The sequence below is a fragment of the Dromiciops gliroides genome, chromosome 4 (assembly GCF_019393635.1).
Source record: "Dromiciops gliroides isolate mDroGli1 chromosome 4, mDroGli1.pri, whole genome shotgun sequence".
Classification (NCBI taxonomy): domain Eukaryota; kingdom Metazoa; phylum Chordata; class Mammalia; order Microbiotheria; family Microbiotheriidae; genus Dromiciops; species Dromiciops gliroides.
Window position 1 is genome coordinate 416,715,689 of NC_057864.1, and position 27,713 is coordinate 416,743,401.

The following is a 27,713-nucleotide window of genomic DNA, read 5'->3' on the forward strand; positions in this document are numbered from 1 at the left end:
TTGGAGCAGAGAGGTAGAGTGCCCTTGGAGATAAGACTCAGGGCAAACCAAATGTCTAGGAATGACCTTTCCTAAACACCTAACCACAATTCTCAGACCATTTCTCCAAAGGGTGAAAACTCTACTAGTTCTTAGGCATCTTCAGCACCTACAAACAAAACTGAGATTAAAAAACAAGAAAAACCAGATGTCGCAAGATTATGAAAAACTGCTTTATCCAGAGACCATGAATAACAGCTCATATTTATATATAGTGCTTTGAAAACCACAACAATCTTGAGACAGGTAGCACAAGTCCTATCTTCCGTATTTTGGTGATGGGTCTAGACCTGGGATTTCAGCAGTACGGGAAACTTCTAGTATGGAAACTCCAACCATCGCTGCTGACTGACACTTCTACATCTTAGATGCTCAGAGTTTTAAGTGCCTTGCCCAAGGTCACACAGCTGATATGTGTGAATGTAGCATTCTAAACCAGGCCCCCATAATCTACTGCATCAAAATGCCACACATCTCCATTCTGATGGAAATTAAGACCCAAAAGGGTTCTTTGCATCACAAATTTACAGCTGGATGAGACCTCGTAAATCTGCTAGTCCAACCCTCTCAGTAAACTGAGGCCCAAGGGAGGTAGGGTACACAAGTTCGTAAGGGTCTCTAAGTGAGGTGCAGGAGTCTCCCCCACTCATAACCAGAGTCGCACGTGTGTGAAGTTTGGGGGTGCAGATGGGGCCTATGAGCAAAAGTGAACGAAAAAGGAAGACTATCTCTCCCCCCCCCCTCGAATTGACACAGAAAAGGGCTCTTTGGGCCCACGATGCCCCAGCTGCCCTCCTGGCCCTCCAGCCTAGCCCCTCTCCCGACACTTTCACTCCTCCACTTCCTGCCGGCTCAGCCCGCCTTCCCCCAACCCAGGCGGAGCGGGGGCGGGAGCCGGGCACGAGATCCGGTTCGGCGGAAGGGCCGCCGAGGAGTGTGCTGCCGTTCGGCCTAGAGTTCGATTCTGGTCAGCCTCCTCCGCGACCCCAGCCAAAGGGCTTCCTCCCGGGGGCTCTCGCTACCGGGAAGCCAGGCTCGCCCTCCCGCCACAGGCGCTCCCTGGGGTCCCTCCTCGGCCGCGGGGGCATTTGGGACCCGTCCGGGGAAACTGGACCGCGAAGCGGCCGTTGAAGCCCCGCGAAGGGGCCGCAGCCTCCCACCCCTGACCCCCTCGAACGCCCATGGGGGGAAGGGCGGCGGCAGCTCTTCCTCGCCGGAAGTGAAGTGAGAGTTTGGAGGAGGCCGGCGCTTCCGGCCGCGCAAAGGCTCTCGGGAGCAGCTTCTGGCAAACCCTTTTCCCTGGCCTCTAGAGAAGGCTCCTCTCTCGCCGCTCCGGCTTCCGCGACCTGCATCCGGGCTAAGCGGCCACGGCGGCCGCCGCTGCGGCTCCTCGTCTGCCTGACTTAGCCCCGCGTTCCCTTCCAGACGATAGCGGCGGCCACGGGGGCCGACATGCTGTGAGTCGGCGGCGTCGGTGCCGGTGCCCGAAGAATGGTTTGGCGGCGCCGGCGGCGGCAGCAGGTGGTGGCGGCGGAGGCGGCGGCGGCGGCGGCGGCTCCGGCTCTCTAGAGCCGAGCCCCTGCCTGGGGTGTCGGCCCGGTGCAGCGGCCAGGCCAGGCCCCCGGATCTCGCCAGGGCTCGGGGGACGGGGCCGGCGGAGACGGCGCCCGCCCCCCTGAGGAGGAGACTGAGGTGGTGGTTCCCGAACTGCTCCACTTCCCGGACCACGCCGGGCTTCTCTTTCCCCTCTTCCCTCCCTCCCTCCCTCCCTTCCTCCCTCCCCCGTGCTCGCGATCCCCAAGTCACCCCTCACCCCCACATACACACACGCGCTCTCTCTCACACTCACCACTCTCCCCGGGATTGTGGGCTTGTGCCCCCAACCGCGCCGCCCCTCTCCTTACCCCCCCCCCCTCCAGGCGGCCGGGTCCTCGTGTGAGGAAGATTCTCTGGTCTCTGCGGGCCAGTGGACCAGAACCAGGGAATTTTTAAACGCCGGAAGGAAGAGAGGAGGAGGAAGGTAGAAACGAGACGATGGCTTCTTCGTCTGGCAACGATGATGATCTCACTATCCCCAGAGCTGCTATCAATAAGATGATCAAAGAGACTCTCCCCAATGTCCGGGTGGCCAACGATGCCCGGGAGCTGGTGGTGAACTGCTGCACTGAATTCATCCACCTCATCTCTTCCGAGGCCAACGAGATCTGCAACAAATCGGAAAAGAAAACCATCTCCCCGGAACATGTCATACAAGGTAAGCAGGAGGGGGCAGCTGGGGTCGCTGGGGGGTGTAACTCGGTGGAACAATGCACTGAACACTGCCTCCGTGCGGGGCTCGGGGTTCAGGAAGGGACCCTCCTCCCGCCTTCAGGGGGCTTGCTCCCTGCCCCGAGAGTGGAGCCAGCTGGCTTGGCACTCAGCGTGTTTCTTTTTTTGTCCTTTAAAAGCAACGCTGGCGTTCCAGGAGCAGGAGCACGATGTTTGGCACCCCCAGAGTGCGTCTGTACAGTGCTAGTTAATGATTGCAGGCGTTTGTTGTGTCCCGCAACGTCCCGAAGAGAGAATTAGTAGGAAGAAGTAGGTTCACCGAGAGGGACGGGGAAGCAGCCAGATGTATTGGGCTAGACCTAGGTCAGTCACACCAGGGGAGTAACACAGCTGGAAAAAGAGCACGGGGTTTCTGGCTTCATTGCACAGTTTTTACAGAAAGACTTTAGTTTGGGGATTTCTGGGGGGAGTGAATACCAAGACAAATGAAAACACCTCGAAATTTTTTTCTAACGTGTGTGAGAGTAAGAATTTTCAGCCCAAGATGGGTGTTTGAATTAGAACCAAGTGTACCATGTTTTCTACTTTGTGGAGTTCCGTATTACATAAATACTTCCCCTCAAAATGAAGTTTTTGATTTCTGTTGTGGAGGCAGAGGTAACTTTTTTGAAGAGGACTGATGTTACTTGGATCATCATTGACTCTGTTTTACCCACAGCCAGGTTGTGTACTGGAAAGAGAAAATATTTGAATGTGGCCAAGAGCTTATTCCAAGGGTTTTTACATTGATTGTTTTTCTGTTCTCCCCCCTTGAATTACTCCCTTAGATTTACACAGACAGCCATTCATGAACTCCACTTTAAAATAACTTCATCAGTTAGCAATAGATCATGTGCAGGGTACTGTCAAGTGTCAAGAGATGGAGATAAATAATGTTGGAGACTTTTAGTACATCATGATGGTCTTGGGGCTTGAGTGAATACTGGCAATAGGACACTTTGATTTTGATTTTATCCACTTAGTTTTTAGTATTTTAAAAGTATTTAAACTTGAAATGATGGGGGCAGCTAGGTGGCACAGTCGATAGAGCACTGGCCCTGGATTCAGGAGGACCTGGGTTCAAATCCAGCCTCAGACACTTGACACTTACTAGCTGTGTGACCCTCAGCATGTCACTTAACCCCAATTGCCTCACCAAAAAAAAAAAAATTGAAATGATGACTGTATTTCATAACAAATTCCAGTCTTGCCAATTTGCCTTGATTGCTTAAGATGCTTTTTAAAAATCCAAAGTTAATCAAAACCATAGTATTTAAGTGGTCTTCTAGTTTGCCTTTTATCATTTGAGTTTCATAATTGCTATATTGTGTGTGTGTGTGTGTGTGGGTGGGTGTAGTAACAGTCTCATCACAGTGATGTGGAAAATACTTGAGCTCCAGCACTGTACAGATGTGGTATTATGCTGGTAAATGTACCTGTTACCGCACTGGTGACATTTTACCATCAGTATTGACAAAAGAATTAAATGACCCATTGTAATTCCTTTATGATATATTGTAAGCAGTTTAAAAATATACCATAACTTCTCAGTGACTGAAAGGGGGAAAAAAACTCCAGTAAAGCAGGTTGTATGCTTTAATAGACTCATGGTGAAAGGATTCTTCTAAAAGCTTTTTTGATGTTCGTACTTAAGCCCACAACATGAAAGCTAAGGATATTCTTTTGTTTATATTGCTAAGTTATACTGTGCAGCTACAGAAACATCTTTTCTTATACAACATTATCCACCGCAGAAAACAATTTATTTTTTACAATTCATATAAAAATGGAAAGATTCTTTTGTCAGCATCGCCTGTCATGGAAAAATACTAGAGCCTTCAAAGGGATCTGCCTTAACATTTTTAACACCTTTGAAGTGGTGAACTTTCCAAAATCTATTAATGAATTGCATAAATTTCTCGGTAGAGTATAATCAATTCTATAATTTTTTTATGTGAACATAATAGATTGAAAGTACTGGTGTCGCAAACAGTATCAGTTCAACATTAGAATATATTCAATTCTAAATACTTTATGGTTATACCTGTAACTAAGCAGTGAATCAAGAATTAGAATCCCAGTAAAACACTTATTTTATTTACAAACAAGGATAATAGAAGAAGGGGAAAAGGAATAAACATTTATACAGTGCTGGACACTGTACTAACCACCTAATATTTTTACAAACAGTGTGACGATATTATGATAATAGTTGAAAATCTCAGTGCTTTGAAAATAGTATCTCATTTGAGGTTCCTAATAGCCATTTCAGAGAGATCATTTTATGTAAAAGAAAATTGAGACTGAGGCAAGTTTAGTGACTCGCAGGGGCTCGTGCCCAAGTTATCTTGCTTTCAGAGCCATTTACATGATGCTACTGGGGCCTGCTATAATTAATTGTGCCTTTTTGGTGTTAATACTATTTATTGCAAAAATCACATTTTATTAGAAAAACACTATCTCTAGTTTCCTTTTCTACTCCTAGAAATTTGAAATTATATAGACTCTTCATTTGGAAGCTCCTTCATTGAAGGGATTTAAAAAAAAATTGTTAGAAGATGTGTTCTTACAGAGAATGAATATCCTTACACTTTGGAAACCTAGGGTTAGGGAATATGGAGGAATTGCAGATGAAAATATAGATATCTGTATAGCGCCTACTTTATTGTACGTATTTGTTTCAATTAGAAATAACACCATTTACATAGATGATGAAAGTGGTATAAGTCTTGTGGTTTTAGGTTGCTGAAGAAGTTAAACTTTTAGTGATGGATTCTTTAATGAACTAGATTAGACTTTTGCCTCTGGACATTTCACTAGCCACTTACTTAACAGTGGCACCAAAGCACTGTAAGAGTGAATTCAGCAAATCGTTATTCAGTTACTATAAATAAAAAGATAAAGGAAGGAATACAGTTACTCCAAATAGATCCGTAAAGTAACTTGATGTGAAAAATAAGTTTGACATTAATGGTATACTTTATTTTGAAAAGTTGTTTTATATCTTAAGTTGAGAGAAAGTACATTTAGTAATTTGTGTGAAGGTCATGGTTCATTACAAAAGGTTCTGAGTTTCTCAGATGGTGCTTTATGTTGCTACCTTTGCCTGAGAATGTGTTTTCTGGAAGCCAGCCTTGAAGCTCTCTGGTTTTCTCATCTGTTAGTCAACGTTGCACTAGATGATCTTTTAAGTCCCATTCTGTCTCTAATAGTCAATGAATTTGTGGATCTTCATTAGAAATTTTATGGCTTTTGTTTTCCCCTATCCTCTGCACAATTTAAAAGTAAAGAGAGTGTAGGGGAATAAAGATTTACAGTTATTATCTTGTTACTCATAATAACCCTGGGAAGTAGGTGTTGATATTTTCCTCACTTAACTGTTGAGCAAACGGAAGCAGAGGTTAAGTTACTTGCCCAGGAGTCACAAAGCTAGTAAGTGTCTGAGGTTGGATTTGAATTCAGGGCTTCTTGACTCCAGGCCCAGCTCCTTATCCTTTGTGCTACCAAGCTACCATAAAAGTATCACGTTCGATTCAGAATCAACTTTGAAATAATTTTGAGAGCTTTAGATGTCATATTATTTGTTTTGTATTTTAGAATCATAGGATTTAGAGCTTGAAGAGATTTAAAATGCAGTCTAGCCAAATACCTTTATTTTACTTATGGGGAAACTGAAGTGCACAGATGTTGTTAAGATTGTTTAAGATTGAAGATTGGAATCCTGGTTGTTTACCTAGCTTCTTTTTTTTTTAGTGAGGCAATTGGGGTTAAGTGACTTGCCCAGGGTCACACAGCTAGTAAGTGTTAAGTGTCCGAGGCCAGATTTGAACTAAGGTACTCCTGACTCCAGGGCCGGTGCTCTATCCACTGCGCCACCTAGCTGCTCCATTTACCTAGCTTCTTAAACTGTGGGTCCTGACCCCATGGGGGGGGGGGTCACGTAACTGACTGGGGGAGGTTATGAAAAATTTAGCAACAGTAAAAGGTTATTTATACTATTTTATATATTTATATACCAGGGGTCGCTTAAAATTTTCTCTGACAAAAAGGAGTTGCAAATGGAAAAAGCTCTTATAAGCAGTACAATGATGTAAGACAATTCTAAAATGCTTTCCACATCTAGAAAAAAAACCTGTGGAATCTGAATTAAAATTGAACCGTACTGTTTCTACTTCTGTTGTTTTTTTTTTCTTTTTTGAGGTTTTTCCCTTTTCTTCTGATTCTTCTTTCACAACATGACAAATGCAGAAATAACGTTTAATGTGATTGTACATGTATAACCAATATCAGATTGCCTTCTGCCCCCAAGCCCTGGCCTAGTATATCACAGTACTCTTTTCTGTTAGACCAAAGCTTTTAAACTATGGGTCCATATGAGTTTGAGTAACTGAATGTGGGGGTTGTGAAAAATTTGACAGTAAATGTTTGATTCATATACCTATTTTTATATACCTATATAACCCGGGTTGCATAAAAATTTCTTAGGTGAAAAGGATAGGAAAAGAGTGGGAAAAGTTTAAAAAGCCCTGTGTTAGACAGGAATTCTGTTGCTGTTACCTGCAGTATGGATTTTAAGACTGGATGAAGTAAGCAGAACCAGGAGAACATTGTACACAGTAACAGCTACATTGTGTGATGATCAACTGTGCTACTTAGCTCTTATCAGCAATACAATGATGTAAGACAATTCCAAAATGCTCTCCACATCTAGAAAAAAACTGTGGAATCTGAATTCAAATTGAATCATACTGTTTCTACTCCTGTTGGTTTTTGTTTGCTTGTTTGTTTTGTTTTTCTTTTTGAGGTTTTTCCCTTTTCTTCTGATTCTTCTTTCACAACATGACTAATGCAGAAATGTTTAATGTGATTGTACATGTATAAGCAATATCAGATTGTTTTCTTTCTTGGGGAGAAGGGAGGGAAGGGAAGGAGGGAGAAAAATTTGAAACTCAATGTTATAAAAAACAAATGTTGAAAACTATCTATACATATAACTGGAAAATAATAAAATACTTTATGATTAAAAAAAAACACCATCCATTGCCCATTCTCTCTGACTGATCTATAATAGTCTTTCATACATTTGTCATAGGGTGTCCATCTGATCTGGTGGGGATTTCCTTACTTTCTCTTGGCAATACAGGGATACCAGTGGAGCATATAGTCTGTCCATCAAATTATCATTCCTTGCTCTTAAAATGAAGGGCATTGTGGTAGGCAGGTCCAATGTTTTATTTATTTAGCTATTATTATTCTGAAAGTTGACATTTGTTGAATAGAACATAGAGGTGCTTAGAAGTGGAGGTTGAAAAAGACCAGAAACAGTCTCCCATCTTTCTCTCCCTGGGGCCAAGATTAGTAATTACAGTTACACAAAATTTAGCTTTGTTTTGCTGCTTTTTTCCTTTACGTTATGGTGGTCATTGTGTGTATTGTTTTCCTGACTAGTGATTCAAGTGATACTGACCAACATAAAGTCTTTTACTAGTGTCAATTTTAAAATGTTGATTAACTACTTTTTGCATGTGTTTTCATTTTTTAGTTGTCTCTGACTCTTTGTGATCCCATTTGGGATTTTCTTGGCAAAGATACTGGAGTGGTTTGCATTTCCTTCTGCAGCTCATTTTATAGATGTGAGGAAACTGAGGCAAACAGGGTTACACAGCTAAGTAAGTGTCTGAGGCTAGATTTGGACTCGGGAAAGTTAATCTTTCTGACTCTAGGCCCAGCATTCTATCCACTGTGCCAAAATGATTATATATGAGAATGACTCATACATAGTTAAATATTATATTTAGTTAGTGATTTTTCTCCCTATCATACATTGTAATTCTTATCATATGTTTGTTTTTGTTTTTTTGTTTTGTTTTGTTTTTTTAGTGAGGCAATTGGGGTTAAGTGACTTGCCCAAGGTCACACAGCTAGTAAGTGTTAAGTGTCTGAGGCCGGATTTGAACTCAGGTACTCCTGATTCCAGGGCTGGTGCTCTATCCACTGCGCCACCTAGCTGCCCCTCTTATCATATGTTTTTATAGATTTTTTATTTTTAATTTTATTTATATTTTTTTTGTGAGGCAATTGGGGTTAAGTGACTTGCCCAGGGTCACACAGCTAGTAAGTGTTAAGTGTCTGAGGCTGGATTTGAACTCAGGTCCTCCTGAATCCAGGGCTGGTGCTTTATCCACTGTGCCACCCAGCTGCCCCCTTTCTTCACAATTCTTAATGGTTTGACTTTTTACTTGATAGGTTTTTAAACACCCCAGAGTTTTGTGTAAGACTGGAATGATTGTTATTACTAGATAATAAATCACAGTAAAAGTGTTCCTTTTTTTTTTTTTTTGGCAAGATAGTGGATAACATATATTGTGCAAAGTGTCTTAAAATATTAGCTTAGTATCTTACCATATTTTTAAAATAAAATGTATGCAAATTCATTTTATTAGTAATATTTGTGTTTTGATTCATTGATAATTATTTTGCGACTTACTTGTCGTTTTTGTTAGTATGATTCTCATTTTAATCTTAAATTTTGGTGAAGCAGATGTTCAAAAGTATTACTGACAGCCAAGTTACTCTGATGGGGAAATTTATGCAGTAATGATTTCATTGAGCTCAGGAAGACTACAGAACCTCCTCATTGAAATTCTCCTGAATGCGAAAGAGAGGGTTTTTCTTATGTAAGAGGTTAGACCCAAGTGGACATAGGATATATATTAGTTGAACTTTAAGTAGGTGGTGTAGCCTGTCAAATTAGTTGATAAAAGACGTACACAAATATTGGACATGCTCTTCAGATGGACAATGAGTTGAATCTAGAGTTAAGAAGGTAGATTGGGTTGAATTGCATTTGGGAATTAGTGTTCTCAGTGGTTCCAAAAGGCTTGTTATATATACAAAGACTTGTGACTGAATGGAACTTCATGATATAGGAAGAATCAAATATCAGGTAACCCAAAGGTCAGTGAAAAAACTCATAGCTGGTATAAGTTGGCCATAGCATGTTACCAGTAATGACCTGCTTATATGAAGTAGCATAGTAGACATCACTGAAGAGGTGTATAAGCAGAAAAGGAGGTGGGTCGGAATCAGAACAAGCCTGAATACTACCTTGGTAAGGAGCCTAGAGAAAAATATATTTTTCCTCTTGCAAGTTGAGTGGAACCTTCAGATGAATTTGTCAATCAGCAAGCATTTATTAGGAGCCTTTTGTGTGCCTGGCATACAGAAAAATGAACTTCTCTCGACACTCAAGGAGCGAATACGTTATCTACTAGGGCAGATAAACACACACAAATATATACATATAGATGTGTGAATGTGTCTATACATGTTTGTGTATACGTGTGTGTTGATAGACATATGTACATGTATGTATATGTCTGCATGTATGAAATGTAAAACAGTTTTGGAGAGAGACTGGATTAGTAGCTTGGGAAGGATTGAGTGGTAGATCAAGAAAAGCTTCATTTGAAAGTTAGCACCTAAATCAAATCTTGAAGAAATAGGGATTCTAAGAGGCAGAGATGAGGAAAAGTGAATTCCAGTCATGGGGCAGCAACTGCCAAGACATGTGGACAGGGACAGGAGATGGAATGTTGGACACGAGGAACCATTATAAGGCTAGTACCTTCTTCTGTGCTTGTCAAGATCCTTTTGTTCCTTTAAAGCTTATTGCAGTATTCTATGTCCTCTGTGAAGATTTCCACAATTCCCCTTGCTGGAAATGAGTCCTTCCTCTTCAATTTTTCCTCTAATACTTTGCCTAAACCTTTCCTTTGCATTCACAATGCTCTACCTTCTATCATACCTTATCTATATGCCTTATAGGTCATATTCCCATATAGTAGATACTAAGCTCCTTAAAGGCAGATATCAATAATTTTAGTTTTAATGTTCACTAAAGTACATGAAGGAATATGTGAGGACATGGGCAAGAGTCACACAGGTTGAACTTGGAAAATGATAAGATCCATTTGAGTACTGTATACTACAGCACATTACACCATTCTTTTGTCATTAAGCACATAATTTGTTTCCATCTTTTTGCTATACCATAGCGCTGCTTTAAATATTTTGTTACATATTGGACCTTTCTGTTATTGATATACTTGAGGTAAAAAAAACTAACAATCTCATGCTTAGTCAGATAGGTCAGTAGTAGATGTAGTGGATTCAGGAAGATCTGGACTAAAGTCCCACTTTGGACACATAACTGGGTATGTGACTCTGGAACCAGCTTAACCTTTCAGAGTCCTGAAGGAACTCTTGTTCAGACTTTAAATTGAAGATCAGTTGCTGATGTACTTTGGTGCAGATGATTTCCTCACTGGGTATTCTCTATTTACTAATGAAATAAAAGGGTGCAGTTTATTCTATTGCCTAATTCCAAAGTGTTTTCTAGAATAGTTAGATTCACAGATCCACCAACAATGAATCAGTGTGTGTCTTTTCACAAGACTTTCTAGCATTTCGTTTTTTCAATCTTTTATCATCTTTGCCACCTTGATGAATATGATGTTGCAATCTCAGAGTTTTTAAAGTAGCCATCTCCATTTATTCAGCAAGCATTTATTGAGAATCTCCAGTGCTGGGTACTCTGCTAGGATACAAGGACAAAAGACCAAAACAATCCCTACCCTCAAGGACCTTATGTTCCACTGTAAGCATAATAACCAGACATGGAATAGAGTAGATTATAAAAAACAAAATGCTATTTTTAATAGAAAACTTTCATATCACCAAAATAAAACCTTTAATGAAAAGAAAAATTTTGAATTGGAATAAAAATCTTCCACCAAACATTCTGACAGAAATCCAACATACAGTTTGTATAGAGTTGACTCAGATCTATCACACTAAGAGCCATTCCCCAATAGAAAAATGGTCAAAGGATACAGATAGTTTTCAGAATATGAAAGACAAACTGTTAACTAGAAAATCATACCTTTTTTCTATTGGGCTCTTAAGGCTAATATATTTGTGTCAATTCTTTATAAATCTTGGCTGTCAGAATTTTATTACACTGTTTGATGCCACGACTTTTCCCCCTAAACTCTGTGACAGATATTAAGGATTTAGAGAAATTTGGAAAGACTTACATGAAATGATGTAGAAAGAGTGGGTAAAAAAGATTTATTAAAAGTGCTATTAAGTGCCAAACATTGCTGAGCAATGGAGATACAAAGACAAAGAGCAAAGGTTCCTAGTTCTGTCCTCTAGAGCCAAGCACGTTGATGTGATAGTCTTTCTGCTACTTGAAGACAAATTACCATCTCTTCTGTAAATTAAGCATTTGTAATTTCTTCAACTAATCCCCCTCCGAGGATTACCCTGTGACATTATATTACAATTGACTTTAAGTCTTTTTACCATCTTGATTGCCCTGTTCTGGACATCTTCCAACTTAATTTATCTTTCTTAAAATGTGACCCCTAGAACTGTATATAAGCACAACATTAAATGGTTTAGCTCAGTTCTCTTTTTATGGGAACATACTATGGAGGAAGTGTTTATCAGTAAGAGACTAATATGTCAAAACAGCATATAAACAAAAATTAATGGTGAGTCTGGGAAAAAATGAGTAGTCAAGGTAAGGAATTCGAATGACTTTTCTTGATTTTTTTTATTGTCATTTGCATACTACTGAGGGAGAGAAAAGTGAAATTTCCTTTATTAACAGGCATCTGTTAATATTTTGTTAGTTCAGATGAGGGCCAGGTTTTCTTTGTCATCTTCTATCTCACATTAGTAGAGATATCAAGTAGAATTTATTTAGTTTAATCAAATAATTGCATATTGTGACAGGTAACATCATTGATAGAAATAACAGAAATTTGCAACAAAAGCATGTCAAATATCTTTTAAGATTATTCATACAATCACCTATATGATAATTATGATTCTGTAAGTGTGTATTTGGCACTTATCCTAAAAGTCACAGACTCAAGCTTTTTTAGACGTTAGGTGGGAGGTCTAATGGAATGTAACAGAATATTAAGGGATATGCTCAAATTCCTGTTTCCTAAAACCAGATTTTTGGAAATCTTTATAAATTTTCTCCATTAAACTCCTTCATTGATGTGTTTCTGCTACTTTCTGCAGTTAGGTGGCACAGTGGATAAAATGTTGGTCTTGGAGTCAGGAGAACCTGAGTTCAAATATGACCTCAGACACTTGACATTTAGTAACTGTATGACCCTGGGCAAGTCACTTAACCCTAATTCCCTCAGACAGCGGGGCCATCTCCAGTCGTTCTGATATATATATCTTGCTACTGGACCCAGATGGCTCTGGAGGGGGAAGTGATGCTGGAGACTTTGCACAGCCCTCCCTCACTTAAATCCAATTCATTGCAAGTCATGACATCACCTTCTAATGTCATGGTCATCTTTGAGAACAAAGGACAAACAACAACAAACTGTGGGACAGAGGTAACTTTACATTCTTGAAAACTCTGTAACACAAGCTGTGGCAAGTTCTACTAAAGCTGAAAAGATTGAGTATTACAGAATCCTAGATTTAGAGCTAGAAAGTACTTCAACCTGAGTTCACTTGACACTTACTAGCTGTGTGACCCTGGGCAAGTGGCTTAACCCCAATTGCCTCACCAAAAAAAAAGAAAGAAAGTACCTCAAAGGGCATTGATTCCTTCATTTTACAGATGAGGATACCGAGGACCAAAGACATTACTGGGTAGCTCAAGGTCACACAATTTGTGAGTGTCTTGGATAGTGTTTGAACCCAGGTCTTCCTGATTCCAAATTCAGTACTCTGTCCATTACACCGTGCCCGTCTGGTGATGGACAGTATGTCCATAGTCTAATGACAAGCCTAGCCACATTCGGAAATGTTTATTACTAGATGGTTATGAGGGGGGTTTTGGCTGCAGAAACCCGTGAAAGAAATAGGAAGAATATTTTCTTAGAGCAAGGATGCCTATTATCAACACTCTTCTTGAATAGTGTTCTAGAAATGTTAGCTACAGCAATGAGAGAAGAAAAAGAAATTGAAGGAATTAGAACAGATAATGAAGATGATCAGCTGTGGATGACTTATTCTCAGCAAATACAATAATCCAAGACAATTCCAAAGGACTTCAAGATAAAAAATGCCATCCACTTCCAGAGAAAGAACTGATGGAATCTGAATGCAGATTGAAGCATACCTTCCCTCCCTCTTCTTTCCCTCCTTCCCACCCTCTTCCTTCCTTTCCTTTTTTCCTTCTTTCCACACCATGGCTAATATGAAAATGTTTTGCATGACTGCACATGTATAATATAAAATCAAATTGCTTGCCTTCTCAGTGAGGGGGGAAGAGGAGGAGAGAGAATTTGGAACTCTTCTTTTTTTCTGTGAATAATATTTTTCCCCCAGACATGTAGTAAAAAATTTTTAAGTAATGAACATTTTTATTTATAGTTTTGAGTTCCAATTTTTATCCCTCCTTCCCTTCCCTCCCCTATCCCTGAGGCTGTAAGCAATCAGGTATGGATTATACATGTACGATTATGTAAAACGTTACCATATAAGTAATTTTGTACAAAAAACTTGAATAAATGGAAAAAATGAAAGTGAAAAATAGCATTTCAGTCTGTGTTCCATCAATATCAGTTCTTTGGAGGTGGATAGTATGTTTCATCACTGGTCCTTTGGGATTGTCTTAGATCATTGTACTGTTGAGAATAGTTAAGTCATTCACAGTTCTTCATCAAAACGTATTGCTATCTCTGCACAAAGTTCTCTTGGTTCTGCTCACTTTACATCAGTTCATACAAGTCTTTCCAGGCCTTTCTGAAGTCATCTTGCTTGTCATTTCTTACAGCACAATAATATTCTATCACCGTTGTATAGCACAATTTATTTAGCCATTCCCCAGTTGATGGCACACCTTTGATTTCAATACTTAGCCACCACAAAAAGAACTGCTATAAATATTTTTGTACAAATAAGTCTTTTTCTTTTGTGTGTGTGTGGGGTATCTTCGGGATATAAACCTAGCAGTGGTATTGCTGAATCACAGTTCTGTAGCCCTTTGGGCATAGTTCCAAATTGCTCTCTAGAATGGTTGGATTTTTTCACAATTCCACCAACAGTGGATTAATGTACCAGCTTTCCCACATCCCCTCCAACATCCAATATTTTCCTTTTTTGTTATATTTGCCACTCTGATAGGTGTGAGGTGATACCTCAGAGTTGTCTTAATTTGCATTTCTCTATTCAGTAGTGATCTAGAGCATTTTTTTTTTGCAGGCAATGGGGGTTAAGTGACTTGCCCAGGGTCACACAGCTAGTAAGTGTCAAGTGTCTGAGGCCAGATTTGAACTCAGGTACTCCTGAATTCAGGGCCGGTGCTTTAACCACTGCGCCATCTAGCTGCCCCTAGAGCATTTTTTCATGTGATTATAGATAGTTTTGATTCCTTTGTCTGAAAACTGCCTGTTGATATCTGTTGACCATTTATTAATTGGGGAATGACTTGTATTTTTATAAATTTGACTCAATTCTTCACTATATAATTGAGAAATGAGGCCTTCATCAGAAATATTTGTTTCAAAAATTCTTTACCAGTGTTCTGCTTCCCTTATAATCTTGGTTACATTAATTCTGTTTGTGCAAAAGCTTTTTAATTTTATATAATCAAAATTACCTACTTTACATTTTCTTTTGCTTTTTATATCTTCTTTTGTCCTAAATTCTTCTTCTGCCCATAAATCTGACAGATGATTCCATGGTTTCTTAATTTGCTTATGGTATCACCCTTTATGGGTAAATCATATGCCCATTTTGACCTTATTTTATTATATGGTGTGAGATGTTGGTCAATACCCAGTTTCTAATTTGGGGGTGGGGAGGCAGTTGGGGTTAAGTGACTTGCCCAGGGTCACATAGCTAGTAAGTGTCATGTGTCTGGGGCCGGATTTGAACTCAGGTCCTCCAGAATCCAGGGTCGGTGCTCTATCCACTGTGCCACCTAGCTGCCCCATATAACTAGCTTCTACCATACTGTTTTCCAGTTTTCCTGGCAGTTTTTGTTCCAAAACCTTGGATCTTTGGGCTTATCATATACTAGATTACTAAAGTGTAATTTGTACCTATTCTGTTCTACTAATCTACCTCTCTGTTTCTTAGCCAGTACCAAATTGTTTCGATAATTACCACTTTATAATACAGTTTGAGATCTGGTACTGCTAGACCACCTTCTTTCATGTTTTTGTTTTTGTTTTTGTTTTTTTTTCATTGATTCCCATTATATCCTTGAGCTTTTATTTTTCCAGATGAATTTTGTTATTTTTTCTAGATCTATAAAATAGTTTGATTGGCATAGCACTAAAAAATGAATTAACTTAGGTAGGATTGTCATTTGTATTATATTGTTTTGGCCTACCCATGAGCAATTAATATTTTTCAAGTTATTTAGATCTGACTTTATTTGTGTGAAAAGTGTTTGTAGTTCTGGTGTTTGTCTTGGCAGGTAGACTCCCAGGTATTTTATATTGGCCATAGTTATTTTATTTTATTTCTTTTTGGTTTTTTGTGGGGCAGTGAGGGTTAATTGACTGGCTCAAGGTCACACAGCTAGTAAGTGTCAAGTCTCTGAGGTCGGATTTGAACTCAGGTCCTCCTGAATCCAGGGCTGGTGCTTTATCCATTGTACCACCTAGCTGTCCCCTGGCCACAGTTATTTTAAATGGAATTTCTATAAAGATAATTTTTAAAAATTTATTTTTAAAATTTTTGAGTCCCAAATCCCCCCCATAAATGTTAGTTGTTGTTAAACCAATATTAACTAAAAATAACTATAGCTTTATGTATTTTTAGATTAAAGAAAGCATTTGGAGAATTTTTCTATCTATGAAAGAATAAGAGGTTAGAATTCTTTATCCCTATCTCTTCTATCTCTTTTCCACCCCTACTTATCCATTTATGCCACTTGAAATTATTTTTGTGATGTTTCCTATTTAGTTTCCAATATATGGGAAAAGCAAATGGGTAGCTATGTTTGTATGTGGCATTTCATTTCCACTTGTATATCTTAAACTTGGCAGTTTAGTGATTTTGCTAAAATCTACTTGTCTTCTGCACAAAAGAAAAGCTATCCTTTTTTTTCTATTCTTCCATTTGAAACTTAATATGACGTACCACCTTCTCAAGCCAATTGACATAAAAATCTACTATTAACAAATAGGTTATGAATATTTGTTCTTTTTTTTTTGTCCTTTGAAGGTGACTAAATCATTGAATCATGAGTTACTGTAGGTCTGTTGATGATGCTTCAAAAACCATATATTCTTAACATTAGTAGTTTTTCATAGGAAATGCTTTGATCTTATTAAAAATTATAGTCAGTGAAAGAAGGAAAGGTGTGAATATTGAAACCTGTTCTTATCTGTTAGCTGATTTTGCTTTTAATGTTGAGCATATTGGTAAAATTTTTATTGTTTCAGCCTTCAAGATAATTGTTAGTAGAACTATGAAATGGATTAAATTAATTAAAAAAAAAAAAGACCAACTGAAACTTAATGGCCCATACCTAGGAAAAGGGCTCTTTGCTTTTTCACTGTTTCCCCTTAGCCTTTATGGTGTAGAAAATCAAAATGTTTTGTTTTTTCCCTCTAGCACTAGAAAGTTTGGGCTTTGGCTCTTATATCAGTGAAGTGAAAGAAGTCTTACAAGAATGCAAAACAGTAGCCCTAAAAAGAAGAAAGGCCAACTCTCGTTTGGAAAACCTCGGCATTCCTGAAGAAGAACTACTAAGACAGCAACAGGAATTATTTGCCAAAGTAAGTATTATATTATTTATGGTTTTACATGGAATCCTATTTAGGATTACATTACATTACAGAAATTCATTACAGAAATTTTTTTGGATTTTGAAGTCTGTGATGTTTTGGGTCTGCACCCAAATTAACTTTTCTATCATGTGAGAGAGGCTCGTGTTTTAGTCTGGTCAAATTTTGTCATCTATAAAAAATAGTAAATGTGTGCACTGTATATTTTCTGTCTTGTTTTCTAAAGTAGATAATCTTAGAACAAATATCTTTTAATGTGAAAATTACTTTGAAGTATTCATGTAAAATGACTGTTCTCAAGTATAGTATTATGATTTAAGGTACAATAAAATTATGAAAGTCTTTGATAGAAAATATTTATGAAAAATGTTATGATTAATGACACAGGAGAAATTCAAATAACTTCCCCTTTGTGATTAAACCATGTTCATGACACCTTTGAAAAGATTGGCCTTTTTGAATTTTAAAGAGAGTTGCAGTTCCATTTATTCTGCTTGCTCCCTCCCACTAAGATTCTTTGAATGAGAAGGTTCTAATGTAACCTCATCTAAGCCTGGGTCCCTTTTGCTGATTTTAAGTAATAACATTAAGTCTGAGGCCACACTTCTGTGGGTAGTGCATTCTGTTTTCTGGCTAGCTGTCTTGCCAGTATAGGCTATTGTTTACAAGGGGGATTGGTAAAAGATTTCAGTAGTTGCTTGCCATGTGCTGAGGATGTGGGAGGAGGTAGTATAGAGTTTAGATAATAGTTATAGGATCTAGAGAATAGGATGCATATTTAAGAGGTACAAACAGTGTACTGAATTCAGAGGGGAAATATTATTAACTGGGGGATCATGGAAAACTTAATAGAGAAGGGAATATTTAATTTCAGCTTTAAAGGGGGGGATAGAAAGTCATCATATAGTGAGAAGGCATTGCAGGCATAGGAAACAGACGGCAAAGTACAGGGCATGGATCTCTAACAGCAAGTTCTCTGGTTTGACTCAAACAGTACATGAAAGGGAGTCCTATGAAATGAGGGTGGCATCAAATTATGGAGGGCCTTGAATTTCCAGCTAAGGTTTGACCTTTACTCTATAGGGGAACATCAAAAGGTTTTAAAAGGAAGTGTGATATGATCAGATATATGCAGAAAGAAAAAAAAAGAATGGCTTAGGAGTTGTATGGATTCTGGATTGAAGTGGGGATTGGGAATGTGGAAAGATAGAAGGCTATAGCAGTGATGGTAATTTAATGGAGATTATGGGTTAGATTCAGGTTATTGTGGAGGTGTAGTATAGGACTTTTTAGGAGAGAGTGTAGAAGAAAGAGAAGTGGCCCAAGGGCAGGATCTTAGGAGATCACTTTAAAAGATCAAGAAGAGGAGCCAAGCCAGAAAAGACAAAGTGGAGTTGTTAGGGAAGAGGTTAAAAGCAAGAATAGTATTTGAGAAAGGCAAGGAAGGAGAATATTTCCAGAAGAAGGTAGAATGGTCAGTGAAGTTGAATACTGCAGAGAAGTTAAGGAGGGTGAAGATGGACAAAAGGCCACTATGTTTGATGATTAGTAAGTTATAAGTCAGTGAGAGGACAGCTGGGTTGAATGTTGTTCCTGGAGTCAGAAAGACCCAAGTTCAAATTTGGGCTCAGACATGTACTAGCTAGCTGTACCCTGGGCAAGTCACTTAGTTTCTGTCTATCTCAGTTTCCTCAGCTGCAAAATGGGGATAATAACTCACACCCAGCATTGTGAGGAGATAATAATTGAGATAAATAAATGAGATAGTAACTATAAAGCATAGTGCCTGACACATAACACTATATAAATGTTAGCTATAATAATCATTACTATTAAGGATTAAGCATATCTCTTCCTTAGACACAAAAGAAGGAGAAGGCTATGAGAACTGCTACTGAGAATTTGGGGAAAAGTTGAGGGAGCTCATCAAATAAACTCAGACTTGTTAGTGAAATAGGAGGTCAGTGTAGAGGTGATAGAGCTATGATTAGGAGCTTGAGGGACGAGAAGGTTTAGAACAGCCATTGCAATGAATAAGATTAGAATATAAGGATTGCTGACTAAGAATAAGGACGTATCTGAGATTGTGCACCAGAAATTTATAACAGATGAATTTGATTCTTTTACATGATTTTCTGTAGTGATAGCAGCCTTTAAAGCAGGAGAAATATATAGTGGGAATTGCCATGGATGGAGGATTTGTGAATAACTGGAAGACAGGAATCATGTGATTTTAGAGTGGTAATTAGGGAAATTTTAAATTTGTTTTTTTTAAGTGAGGCAATTGGGGTTAAGTGACTTGCCCAGGGTCACACAGCTAGTAAGTGTTAAGTGTCTGAGGCCTGATTTGAACTCAGGTACTCCTGACTCCAGGGCTGGTGCTCTATCCACTGCGCCACCTAGCTGCCCCAATTAGGGAAATTTTAAAGTGACATACCATGGGGTCAAGGCCAAGTATAAAGAAAAAATAGGTAAAGCTAGAGTCCGGTAGAGACTGTGACTCCTTCATGAGACAAATAGGAGTCGTGAAGGAATGGTAGAGGCAGAAGGATAGAAGTTTGTGGTCAGAGAGTAGAATTTTGAACTTCAGAATCTTGGAAGTGGTATAGTTCTGTAAAATGGAGGGGTCCAAGGTATAGTGATTATGTTGGTATGTGGCAGAAATAGAGTGGAGGGAGGTCATTGAAGTTAAGAAGGTTGAAGATGTAGTCAGATTAGGCTGTCTGCTGTAAAAACAGTTTAAAGCAGATGATGAATGAGTTATGGGTATAAGTCTCCCATTTGCTTCTGCCCACCCCAAACACAAAGAGCTATTTCTCTCTACTGCTTTCTAGCTTCCCTCTCTAATTTTATACCTTTTTGAGGTACCAGCATAGAATTTAATATGTGTGGATTGTTTAAAACTCTTGTTCTGAACCTCATTTGTCTCATACTGACGCTTTAAGACTGAGAGTCATTTTACATATTTGTTTATTTTATTGGTTAATATGGCCAGAAAAGGTCATCACTTGATGGCCAACTTGATGGTAAAAGGCCTCTGTATTTAGCCAGGCTAGATCTCACATAGCAGATACACAGTCATCAGGTTCATACTTAAAGCTTTTCCAGCTTAATATAGAACCTACAAGAGATCCTCAGGTCACAGTAAGGTGGATAGGTAGGATTTTGGTGTGGGATTGACACTTGAGTGCTGTTAATTTTGAAGCCTGATGTCTTGTGTTGCTTTCCTGCTCTCACATCTAACTAAAGAAATCAGATTTTTGTTTTGTTTTGTTTTGTGGTGTCTAAAAGATGCTTTGTTAAAGTTTTTCCTCAGGAAAATGTCTGTGCAAGTAGCTGCAGTGATTTGGGGCTGCTTGAATTTCTTTCCCAACATGTACAAGAACATGATCGTACTTGAAAATTTTCATTTTAATGAGAAAATTTATATATCTAGAATTGTGTTATGGGTAAGCCACAATAGTTAATCTTTAACTAAATTCGTATATCATTTTGCTAAGCACTACCATTTTCCTTATGCCTGAAATAGTAACATTTTTGATCATTGCCCATCCATTTTGGACAGTTTGATAATTTCCAGTGTTTCTGTTACCAAAGGAAATAATATGCTAGAATAACGGTAGTATCCAAATTGTTTTTATAGAAATTGAGATTAAGCTTATTGTAGCAAAAATACCCTTTTTGTCATTGAATAATTAAGCCTAGAAATAAGGTCATCATTCACAGAATAATAAAAGTGGGCTTCTGCCTTGAGTGACCTTTTTTCTCTGTTTTGTTATTTCCTATATATTTACACTTGCCTTCTTCTTCATACCCTTGCTGTAAATTCCATCCCAGTCTTCTCTAAGATGTTGATTAACATCTTTCTCTATCACCTTCAGTCTCTCATCTGTCTTCTGTTCCTCTGCCTTCAAGCAATGCCAGACCCATCCTAAAATAACCTTTACCCCTGTTGACCTTTCAAGCTACTGTCCTATTTGTTTTAATTCTTTCTACTGCAAAATTTTAAGAATGCATGATTTGTATCTGCTGCCTTTTCCTTCTGTACCTCATAATTTTTTTTTTTTTTTGCCCATACGCCTTTACTGAGCAGTATTCTTGCTGTTTGCTAGACAAGTCCTAACCACCTTTTCTCAGGCCTTATCTGTGACCTTTCTGAAATCATTGACCACTCTTTCTTCTTGAAACTGACCTTTCTTGGTCTTCATTATACTTCTTATTCTTTTCCTTACCTCTCTTCTATATCCTTCCTCTTCCATTCCCTAACTTCCATTGCATGAAGGCTGAGTTCTTAAGTCCTTGGTCTTTTCTCCATTTTCATTAAATTTTTATCTCTAATTCTAATTTCTTCCCTTAAATCCAGTTGAGTTATACACTATACTGCATTTACAAAGTACCTACTCTGTGCTAGAGCATTCTTTGCTGTCAAGGAATTTATAGTCTAAGATTATATTTGACTGGTTTCTGGCCATTTCTGTTTGGATGTTCTGTCCCATCAGCATTTCTCAAACTTTGGTTAGCAATTACTCTTTCCACCCCAAAAATACTTTTCCCTTCTGGTCATCCACCTTTCTGTCAGTGGTAGTGTTTCTAGGCTTAAAATCTCTCCCCATCTCTTGATTTCTAGTCTCCTGCTTCTCATACCCAGTCTGTCACCAAGTCCTGTCAGTTCATCCTTTAAAATGTCTTTGGCATTCCTTGAGAGGCAGCGTGGCATAGTACCTGGAATTCTGAACTTGAAGTCAGGAACACTTGGGGTTTGACCCTTCCTAGAGACTCTTGCTAGTTCTGTGACCGAGTCACATAGCCACTGTGTGTCTCAGTTTCCTTATTTATAAAATTAGGCCCATGGTGGCCTTCTGAGGTCCCTTTCAGCTCCAGATCTTTGATTCTGAGACCACTTTCCATTTTCATTGCTAACTAACCTAGCCTCAGTATTATGTAAAGTCTCTTCTATCCCTCTACCCCTTCAGTCCCTTTTACAAATTGCTAATTGACTGCTCTTCCTAAAAAGAGCTTTTATCATGTCATTTTCATGGCCTATAGCCTTTGATACCTTCCTATTAAGTTCAGGATAAAGTCCATATTCCTTATTCTGGCAGTAAAGGTATTCCTCAATCTGATCGCAGCCTGTCTCCCAAGGCATATCTCCCCTACTTTGTTCTAGCAAGACTAGTTGACTTGTATATTTTCAGTTCCATACTTTTGCCCACCCCTTTGTCCCTGGAATTCCTTCCCCCTTTTTTCTACCTTTTGAATTCTTGCTCATTATTTAAGGCCTAACTCAAGTCCCACTTGTTCCCCAGACTTTCCTAGCCCAAAGTGATCCCTGCTTCATGACTTCTGTGGCACTTATTGTCTGTACCACTCTTTTGGTACTTGTGATTGATGATTTACTAGCATACAGACATGTTTCTAACTAGTTTTGTGACCCTAGACAAGTCACTTAACTAGTGGCAGTAATATATAATAATAGCACCTATTTCTCAGTATCGTTTTGGGGATCAGATGAGATTGTGTACATAAAGTGCTTTGTGAAATTTTTAAATGATACATAAATGTGAACTACTGTTATACTTTCAAGTATATCTGTCTTTTTATATCAAATAAAAGGAAATAACTTTTACCTATTGGGACTTGTTAACCTAAGATAAGCTGAAAATAGGTTCAAAGGAGACTTATTAATGTATGGATAATAGAGCCCTAAAAGATCAAGAGAAATGAAGGATATTGAAGAACTAATCCCTTGAAATTAATTTAGTTCAAGGCCATGATGTTCTTTCATAAAACTTTAGTTTACCATTTTAAGAAACAGACTACTGTGTAGTATAACAGTTTCTTGATATTCTTATAGAGAAATGGCTTTTCTGTTTTTCACCAGACCATCTGACCCTCCCAGTACCATTACTGGGACCTCTCCTTGTGTAGAAATGGTTCAAGGATCATCATTTCTTAGACATCTTTACAGGCTAAATAGGGGAAGAGGTGTTTACTAGGAAGTGAAGGAAGAATAAGTGATTTGAGTTTTGAACAGGCTAATGGGAAATGTTAAACTATTTCTTTCACTAGGAGTAATAATTCTTTTTTGCGTACTTTGTCACTGCTTACTTTTTACAATCAAATATTTGCTTCATAACTACTTTTATACAGGTCAGAATGGATGAATTTTACATGGTTCAATCCAGATAGATATTCTGAATTGCTTTATGTTTTGTTTTTTCCCCTCTAAGTCCTTTCTTTTTACTCTCCTATTCCATCATTACCATTCTTCTCAATTTTCTTTTGGTTCCCTAATCTGTTTGACTGATTTTTTCACACTCTCCACACCTCATTTGTTATATTACCATTTTATTCTTTAAGTAGCATGTTGAGAAGCAAAAACTTCAGGATATCTGGGGTAAGGGGCAGACAAAGGCTAATACCCAAGAGCAGTATTTGAATGTTTATTTATTAGATTTACATGCAGTAGTGCTCCTTTAAAATCTGGAAATGCCATGTCAAGAACTTAAATTATGACAAATAATTTTTGTATTACAAAATTCAGTCACAATTTAAAACCACGAATAGCAAGGGATTGTAGTAGAGAAAGAAAAGAGGAAGCAAGATGTTGTGCATAAGTAAAAGAACTGTAGTCAAAGAGTATTAGGACCTTATATAAACTATTTTTTATCCAAAGCCAAGACAGTGGCCAAGGATTGTTTGATATCCAGGGGAAACCTTCCAGGAATCCAGAGACCCAAGTATGCAAAAATAGTGCTTTTAATATTTTTCTCTGGCTACATTTTCTTCTAAGTGTTCTTACAGGAGGGCTAGGTCTTTCTGTTATATACTGTACAGTAGTTAGAAAATGTCTGCCTTTTATATTTGTAATTGATCATATTTGCCTTTGACCAAAGTGTTTTTTTGGGGGGGTGGGTCTGGCTCTTCAGGCTAGACAGCAGCAAGCAGAACTGGCTCAGCAAGAATGGCTCCAGATGCAGCAAGCAGCACAACAAGCACAGCTGGCTGCTGCTGCTTCAGCCAGTGCATCCCATCAAGCAGGATCTTCTCAGGATGAAGATGATGAAGATGACATCTGAAATTCACCAGCTGAGTTTTTATTCTCACAATTTCTTTCCCCCTGCACAATGAAAAAGTGAAAAGAATGCTTATCTGTAATTTTGTATGCATCTTGGTGGACTGGCCATTGGTATTCTCGGGATGTCTGCTGTTAAGTTTCAGCTGTTGTGTGCTATACATGTAAAAACTCTCTCTTTGAAATCTTGAAGATTTAAAGTTCAGTATCATATCAATTTTGAATTTTTAATGGTGTTTATGAAATTTTAGATAGCAGTGAGTCCTTTATTTGATCAATAAACAGTGTTACAGTAAACTACAAGTTTATAAAATACATTGAGATTTATACAGAAGCTCTAAATCTACATACATGTGCATTTCCTCTGCCCTTTTAACTAAACTATAAAAATCATATATGGGGAATTTTTAATTATTTTTTCGGGATGGGGTGGGGTGGGAATGATGCAGTAGACATTGGATCAGGTTAGTTAAAAAAAACAAAGAGTTCAGTTCTACAATGTCTGAATTTTTTGTCCTTTTAAAAATGAGGAGATATATATATATATATAAATAAAAAGGTAATAAATATATATGCTCAGTTAAATACACTTGTTAAAAAACTCAAACACATACAATGCTAGGAAAACGTATGTTTAATAGGAGTTGTACAAATTCAATTTTTTTTGGTTTTTGTTTTTGTTTTGTTTTTGTATAGGGGTAAAAACCAAGGTTTTATTATGGTATCTATTCATCTTGAACTAAACTATTACATTTCAAAGACTGCCCTATTTTGAGGACTGTCATGATTCTTATTATTTCACTCCAATTCAATAATTGTTGTTGATAGTGTTACTTGCTTTGTCCAACCATGTTCATATTATTAAAACGAGTAGGTGGAACTTGATGAAACATTTGCTTGGGTTCCATGGGTTTAACTGGACTTGGTGACTATTCAAACCTTTGTGGGGAGGAATGAGTATGCTTGCAGGAAAAGAGTAATGGGGGGAAAAAAAGTCACCCGTAAGTCACATTTTCCTGACTAGGTTACAGGCAGATTTCTATGCTACCTTTTCAGATGGCATCATTGTCTTCTTAATCCTAATTGGGTTTAATAGCAGAAAAATTAATCAGGTTTAGTTTCAGTTAGGACAGCATGCCATATGACTGATGAGCACCACAGGGAAAACTAATGGTTACTTTTCATGTGTTAGTTTAAAAAAATGCTTTTCTTTTGTTCCAGTAAAGCATATTAATGGTTAATTCTGATGTATTGAAGAAATAGCATACTTGTTCACATTTTGGGAACAGAAAGTAAAAGTCACAATTCTTGTGTCAGATATCCATATCCCTGAATTTTGGAATTTTAGGCAGAGCTGAAAAAAGTATATAGCAGGGTTGGCAACTGCTGGGATTCTAAAAAAATTACATGACCATTTAAATTAGAAAATGAAACGTAAGATTTACAGGAATTTGGATTTCTTAATGATAACATTTTGCTATTTCAGAAATGAAGTTATCAAGTATTTGTTAAATACATCCCTCTTTTTTGACACAACACCTTTCCTCCCCCAATGACAAAAGGTTAGTTTTGTTGGAGTGTTTAAGTTGAAATGATTTCATGGATATTGCATGAAGTATGTTGGGCAAGATCTAAGTAAGCAACTGGTTTTTTTAAAGGTATCAATAAGTACCAAAGGTAGTAAAGCTAGTTGAGAGTAATCATATGTTAATATGCAGTGTTGGCTTTTCTAATTTGTACTGTAACATCCTTATACTTTCTATTTTAAGTGAATCTTTTTCTTAACTTAGATATTTTTCACACTTTTTTTCTGATGCAGAGTTCAGGTTAATATTTTACTGCATCTTGTATGTATGATGTTTGGATCCTTGTGACTTTTCCTTTGGACATTCTTATGCTTTCATATGCTGTATTCTTCAAGCAATAAAATTCTGATGTGTTTTATAAATTGTTTTTATATTTAATACATTGCATACATTTATAATACAAAGATGGAATTTTCTCTTCACCATTTGGCCCATTCCAAAATGCATAGACTAAAAGGATACAAATATTGCCGAATGACATTTTTGGTTAGTAGGCTTGGGGCCACATTTGGCAAACAGTGTCTTGCTTCTTTGTTTGCTTGAATTACATCAAATGTGTTTTGCATGTATCTTTGTAATTTATGTATCTTGGTTGGCTTTGTTGTTTACCATTATTAGCTCTGTGACCCTGGGCAAGTCTTAACTTCTGAGCCTCAGTTTCCTTATTTGTAAAATGGAAATAATATTTGCACTGCCTACCTCACAGGACTGTTGTGAGAAGCAAATGAGGTGTATATAAAATCTTTGCAAACCTTAAAGCACCATATAAATGCTAGTTATTTTTATTATGTATAGTGCCCAAATATGATATGGCAGATTGTGCTTTTATCTTTGTTTTTTAAATCTTAGGGACACCATTTTCTTATATCTGGCATTCAGGTATATTGAAATTGCTAGAATCTTTTGGGAAAGGGGGAAAGACTTCTATATTTCTATAAAAGCAAATTTATTTCTGAGCCTGTACTTCCCATCTTGTGTGTGTTAGTCCACTTTGGGAATCTACCATTGTTTGAGGATATGGAGTGGCATAATTTCATGTAACAGGATAATGATTTGCCCCACGACTTTACTAATAACCTCAAATAATTAGTAAAAACTTCTCAAGAAATACAGCTTATCCATGTTGCAATAAATATCTAGTCCATTTCAATTTAATATCAAACAAATATAACAGCAAAACATTTTTATTCCCAATACTGATGCAGTAGTATCATGTTCTCAATACAGTTTTAGTAATAATATCAGTGTCCATCAAAAATATTGAAGGATAAGAACTGCAAATTTAAGACAAATGATCAAGAGTTTACTACTGAGGAGAAAAAAATTGGGTAAGAAAGGAATCTGTGATAGAGAAAACCAGTGACTTTTTGTCTGTTAAAAAAAGTTAACAAAACAATCACTTAACAGTTTTACATTACTTCTAATTATATAATCTTTGCAACTATGTCACTTTCCTAGAAAATCTAGAGAAGTTAAAAAACTTATGAATAGTTCATATTAGGTCAAGGATAACTTAAACAACAGAAAAAGATAGGAAGTGGTAGACTTGATCTGTTGTCCTGTAGCTAGAAAACTATACACAAAAATTGTTTCAATAAAGTCATTGAATAGATTAATGCAGTTGTACCTGGACAAAAAGGAGAACTTTGAAGATAGATGAAATGATTGTTTCATCCAAATTTCATTTCTGTACCTTAATCCTTAGGTGTTCCATTATTTGACAGATTTATACTTCTGCATAGACATACAGCTTAATGATATGTTTGTTCAGGGTGTTGGAATGGAATAAAACTGAAGAATTGTTTTATGCATATGCATACATATATAATAAATATTCTTAGAAACCTTAAGAAAGCTCATAATTTCCTATAAGGAACAGTGTTACAATTTGGAATTTTGCTCTTCACCAAGAACTTG

The 27,713-nt window shown here is 37.8% G+C and overlaps 1 protein-coding gene across 2 annotated transcripts; it reads left to right on the forward strand.

Annotated features, from left to right (window-relative positions):
• The first annotated feature begins 1,895 nt into the window (after window positions 1–1,895).
• Window positions 1,896–26,158, forward strand: DR1 (down-regulator of transcription 1). 2 transcript variants are annotated; one of them, XM_044002893.1, is made up of 3 exons: window positions 1,896–2,293; window positions 16,963–17,126; window positions 24,051–26,158. In XM_044002893.1, the coding sequence occupies exons 1-3, from the start codon at window positions 2,074–2,076 to the stop codon at window positions 24,264–24,266; spliced, it is 600 nt and encodes a 199-aa protein (XP_043858828.1). In that variant the 5' UTR covers window positions 1,896–2,073; the 3' UTR covers window positions 24,267–26,158. The 2 variants fall into 2 exon arrangements, with proteins under 2 accessions (XP_043858828.1, XP_043858829.1); XM_044002894.1 differs by having other exon boundaries at window positions 1,929–2,293; window positions 24,065–26,158.
• The last annotated feature ends 1,555 nt before the right edge of the window (window positions 26,159–27,713 follow it).

Excerpts from the sequence above, each read along its gene's own strand:
- DR1 (XM_044002893.1), top strand. The coding sequence starts at position 2,074 with ATGGCTTCTTCGTCTGGCAACGATGATGATCTCACTATCCCCAGAGCT. Across the intron at positions 2,294-16,962 it reads CCCGGAACATGTCATACAAG|CACTAGAAAGTTTGGGCTTT; the intron begins GTAAGCAGGAGG and ends TTTTCCCTCTAG. Across the intron at positions 17,127-24,050 it reads AACAGGAATTATTTGCCAAA|GTCTGGCTCTTCAGGCTAGA; the intron begins GTAAGTATTATA and ends TTGGGGGGGTGG.